Below are 4,923 nucleotides of genomic sequence, written 5' to 3'. Positions count from 1 at the left end.
TAAACATTAACATTTCGCCTCGACCAATTTTCACACGTACAACGCAACGCGGCTACACTTCTGCTATTACAAACGTAAATCTCCTTAAACACAACGAGTGTTACTTACCGTGTACGCTCTAGGCAAAATTGGATGTGATGCAATTCCAAATCTATCTGAAACGGCAGTTAAAAGTAGAGTTACATCAAGTTTTCTTTTTTAATCAACACAATCATTTACAACCGTTGACCAGAAAGAATCGTCGAAATTCGACGTCCCCCACAAACGCCACGCTCACTCGCTTTTCAGGGCAACAAAAGTACTTCTTTTTAAAAACGATGAGTTGTACTTACCGTGTACGCTCTGGACGGTCCAGTTGCAAGCAGAAAATAAAAATATTTCTCTTGTTAGTCGTATGTTACCATCCGCTGTGTCTTTGTCAACATCGCCGCCATTTTCCTACTTCCTGCTGCGAGCCACGCCCACGGATTTAAATTTGGGCGGAAGCTCTTTCCATTGGCGTCGTTTTCGCGTATAGCAAATCCGATTGGTTGGGAAGGGGGCACGGTTATGCAGCCGAGGGGTCCTGTGATCGGTGGGATGTAAAGTAGGCGTCGACGTCACGTCCGCGTCACGTGACCACGACGTGGCAGACGTCATATAGCAACCGCTGTTTTGTTTAGTAGACTTACAGTTGTTATGCATTGACATAATGGCGCACACACCAAATAGATTTAAATAAATTAAATAATTCTTCTGCCCACTCTCTTTTAAACAAGTTAACTCTCCCCGCGGATTTGAATTCCGGCGAAAGTTACGCCCATCGACGTCACGTATGTCACGTGACCACGACGTGGCAGATGTCATATAGCAACCGCTGTTTTGTTTAGTAGATTTACAGTTGTTATGCATTGGCATAATGGTGTGCACTCAAAATAGATTTAAATAAATTAAATATTTCTTCTGCCCACTCCCTTTTAAACAAGTTAACTCTGCCCACGTCCATTGACGTCTTGTCTGCGTCACGTGACCACGACGTAGCGACGTCATATAGTAACCGCTGTTTTGATCAGTAGACTTAGTTATTATGCGTTGACATAATAGCGCACTGGTTAGCATGGCCACCTCTTAAGCATGATGTTGCGGGTTCGACGCCTGATCAATGTTAGCATGGAGTGAGCTGAAGTGCATGGCGCTGAAGATTTGAATCTTTGAAATGCGCTGAGGTCTGACATATCAGGCAGAATGGTTTGCCATCACGTTCAACAAAAAATAGAAACTTTCCCACTCTGATTAAAACGTCCTGCGTTCATCTACGTATTTTCGTTTTGCTGTGCATCTTTTCCCTGCCATTTCGAGAGCCCAATTGACACTCATAGTTTAAAGAAATGTGTTTGCCCATCCTACTTTGTGGAATTTCACCACATGCGCTTTTGACCAAAATACCAAATTGAACTCAAGTGAAGCCAACACGCACAACCCCCCCCACACACACACACACAAATGTTGATATGAACATAAAAGAGCCGCATGCGGTTCGGGAGTTGCGGCTTGGCCAAACCTGTACTATACAACTTTATTTGTATAAAATTTTCACAACAGCTGTCACACAAACAAAGCGGGAAAAACCGAAGACGTGCGTGTTCCGCCCACGCTGGATTTATTTGCACCTTTGAAAAGACACCGTATTGCCGCAGATGTGGCAAAGAGTACTTTTGGGCATCTGAGACGGAAGGATGTCCAAAGCATCACGTCACCTGCTCTGGTAGGCATGGTGGTGGGACGTTGAGGTCAACCACTTTGGGGTTGGCTGAATCTTTGATCGCAGGATGCCACACACTTGAAGACAGAAGCAGAAAAGCAGAGCTAAATGCAAAATGTACTCACCGGTGACTCCAATTTTTTTCCCCCCTGAAGAAACAGCTGGACGGGTGGCCCCGGCTGGCCAGTGGGACTCTTGTTATTCTGACCCTTTTTAGTGCGCGTTTGGGGCAACAACCGTTTTTTGTGGCGCTCTCTTCTGGTTCAAAAGTGCCCTGCATGTGAATTTGCTTTTCCTGCCTTCTGATTGGATGAGCGCCGGTGCGACGCGGTGCCTCTGTCACCGTGGCGGGGGGTATACGTTGGCATCGGAGCGTCTGCCAACGTCTGAGACCGGCTGGCAGTGTATCGGAGGTGTCGAGTGCGGTGCCGCTGGAGCTCACTCACCAGCTGGTGTTAGGGCCACAGAATGAAGGCCAAGGAGAAGAATAGAAAGAGAAACAGAAACTTCTCCTCCAATTGTTTGATTTGTCTCTTCTGAGCTTCGATGAATTCTTTCAGCTCTTTGTTCCTCTAGGACGGACAAATGGAAAGTGGCATTCAAAAGCCAGTAAGCGTGCAAGTAAGTGCCGGGCTGGCTTTGGGCCCTTACCTGTTGCGCGCTGTGCAGCAGATCCATTCTCTCTTGGAGGATGCAAGCGTCGCGCTCCCTCAACTCGCACATCAGGGCTCGCTTCCATTGGTCCACGGCGCTCCTAAGCTCTTCTCTCTGATCCGCCGTCAGCACGTCATTCACGCCAGCGTGGCTGGCTTTTTCGCCGTCCGTGGCGGGGCAGTCCCGCTGCGGTAGCGCCTCGTACAACATGGCCTCCAGCTCCAGGATCCTCTGGGCCGCAATCCTCGTCCATCAGTGGTCCGGCGGGAGATTTGAGGGCGGCTTACCTTATGAGCCTGGTCCATGGAACACTTCCTGAAGTCCAACTCTTCATCCAGGTAGCCCTTCTGCTTGCAGAACATATCCTAGCACAGCTCAAGGTCAGAATTGTTGGGGCACATTGCCGGAGTTCCCCTTGGCTGATGTCGCGTGTCTGTCTACCTTCTCACTTTCAATGTCCAACATCTTCTGTTGAAGTGCTGACTTGGTCACTTTGATGTATTCTAACCACTGAGGAAAGGCTGCTGTCACATAAGCAGAATGCGAGAGCGTGCGTGGACGTGCGCGTTACCTTCTCGGCTAGGGTGAGAAGGGTCCTGGCGTGAATCACGACCACCTGCTCCTCGTTGGTGAGATTCTGCAAGAGCCCAAAGGCACAGCGTCAACAAGCTTCTTTCAGCGCAAAGCCTTCCAAAAGTCACATTTGAGCCGCCGAGTCTCGTGGAGTGCGAACATAAGGAGTTCGACATACACTTACGGCGTTATAGCCCAGGATGTCCAGCTTCTTCATCAGATCACTGATGACGATGTCCGGGGGAAAGGCGCAAGGAGCAATGTAAGGTGTTCTGGGACCTCGGGTTAAGGTTAGGGTTGCGAGGGACGCCTTACGTACGCTCACGCCCTCGGCCTCGCAGTAGATCTGCAAAGGGCTGAGGCCGTCTGGGAAACGGACTTGCAGAAACTTCAAGACGGGGGAGCGCCACTCCCTCTCCTGAAAGGCAGAGGCATGCATCCGTCCGTCCGTCCGTCCGTCCGTCACATCTCTGGCCTCAACACGCTTGTGCGAGTCTTCCCACCTCCAGCTCCAGGATGCGGAACTCAAGCAGTTCGTTTTGGTCTCGGATATCCTGGATGTGCTCTTTCAGACGCGCTTCTTCCGCCTCCATCCGCCTGACTTGAAAAGACAGTCAGACCTCATCTGCGGGGCTTCCCGTCGGGTGTGACGCCAAGCGACTCCGCCCAGCGCCTTTCTTTCCGTCACCTTTTCGGCCAACTGCTGATTGCTCTGACGCAGCAGCTGCTTCTCCTCCACCCACTTGACATTCTAGAAGAGACAAACGCGTGGACAGCTTTGGAATGTTGTGTCATTTTCATCCACAAATTCTTTGGTTGACTGGAAAATGACATTTGCTTTTCTCCGCATTTTCCCAGCCACGTTCGGGGGGGGGGGGGGGTTGGTCCAGTAATGCCAGACGGATGAGTGACTGAAGAATGTAGCTATTTTGTCTGAGAAAAAGGTGTGCTCATTGATGAGCTTACCTGTCCTTGTTGCTTCAGCGCTGACTCCAGATCTGCTACTCTGCTTTGATAGTGACCCATTTCTACCATCAGCTTTTCTCTGGTCTGAAAGGAGGAGGAGGGAGGCTCCTCCTCCTCCTTTCAGACCAGAGAACACCCGAGGCTGGGTGAGAACGGGGAGGCTGCGACCCGGCCGGGGGTTGCGGGAAGGGGCGCCACCTTGATCTCCTTCTCGGCGTCGTAGTCCCCTTCGCTGGTCTGGGCTAGCAGAGCGTAGGCTCGTTGCAGCGCTTGATATTCTTGCGTCAGCTGGCGGTAGCGAAGCTCCGCCTCTTCATGCACACACCAATGCAACACAGCACTAGTACCAGAATCAGTCAGACCGGCGACAAAGCACCCGCGACGCAAAGACGAGTCCGATTCCAGGCTTAAGAGGAATGTTTGGTGCCAATACGCTGGCAGAAATGGCGGGCTACCTCTTCGGGTTCCGTGTCGGGGGTTCTGTCGGTGCGAAAAGACAAGGACGATCCGTCCGAGTCCACCAACACGTCTTCGTCGTAGCCGTAAAATGTTTCGATGACCTGCGGGCGCGGAAGCAAACATCTCTCTGAACAAACTGAAGCGACACCTCACGATGAATCGACGAGAGGAACGATAGCGAGAAAAAGGCCATTTCATCTTGCGCAACACCAAGCAGCCGCAAACAAACAGACTCACCTTGCAGGACCTCACGCTTTGTTCCTCCTCAGAGATTCTCGACGTCGGTATCGTAGCAGCAAATCCTGTCGACACAAATAATCCGCCTTTGAGATTCTTTGGATGCAAAGGGAACGAACGGCTCCGGCGCAGAAACAAACGCGACTCACAATGACATTTCTGACATGAGCTCCTGTCTCCAGAGCCTGAAAAACACGTCACCGGCGATGATTGGAGGGACGCTCGTCTTTTCCAAAAGTGACAACTACAGGGTGTGTCAGGGTTTTCCAGATTATCTTTATCGTATCATTATG

At 50.7% G+C, this 4,923-nt stretch overlaps 1 protein-coding gene across 1 annotated transcript; it reads right to left on the bottom strand.

Moving 5' to 3' along the window:
• Window positions 1–1,530: 1,530 nt before the first annotated feature.
• LOC148398559 (janus kinase and microtubule-interacting protein 3-like) lies at window positions 1,531–4,652 on the bottom strand. Its single transcript, XM_088374765.1, has 13 exons — window positions 4,631–4,652; window positions 4,390–4,494; window positions 4,133–4,245; window positions 3,935–3,977; window positions 3,657–3,719; window positions 3,472–3,569; window positions 3,147–3,386; window positions 2,967–3,032; window positions 2,837–2,905; window positions 2,683–2,760; window positions 2,393–2,626; window positions 2,188–2,311; window positions 1,531–1,818 (listed from the first exon to the last, which is right to left on the bottom strand). The coding sequence occupies exons 6-13, from the start codon at window positions 3,559–3,561 to the stop codon at window positions 1,733–1,735; spliced, it is 987 nt and encodes a 328-aa protein (XP_088230891.1). The 5' UTR covers window positions 3,562–3,569; window positions 3,657–3,719; window positions 3,935–3,977; window positions 4,133–4,245; window positions 4,390–4,494; window positions 4,631–4,652; the 3' UTR covers window positions 1,531–1,732.
• Window positions 4,653–4,923: the final 271 nt, after the last annotated feature.

Source organism: Syngnathus floridae, chromosome 4 (genome assembly GCF_059516105.1).
Source record: "Syngnathus floridae isolate MCC-2025c chromosome 4, RoL_Sflo_1.0, whole genome shotgun sequence".
Lineage (NCBI taxonomy): Eukaryota > Metazoa > Chordata > Actinopteri > Syngnathiformes > Syngnathidae > Syngnathus > Syngnathus floridae.
Note: the sequence above shows the minus strand (reverse complement) of the source record. Positions and strands in the feature narration are given on the sequence as shown.

Coding starts and splice junctions, on each gene's coding strand:
- LOC148398559 (XM_088374765.1), bottom strand. CDS start 3,561: ATGGAGGCGGAAGAAGCGCGTCTGAAAGAGCACATCCAGGATATCCGA. Junction 3,387..3,471: donor TCCGCATCCTGGAGCTGGAG/GTGGGAAGACTC, acceptor TCTGCCTTTCAG/GAGAGGGAGTGGCGCTCCCC. Junction 2,906..2,966: donor TTCTCACCCTAGCCGAGAAG/GTAACGCGCACG, acceptor GCCTTTCCTCAG/TGGTTAGAATACATCAAAGT.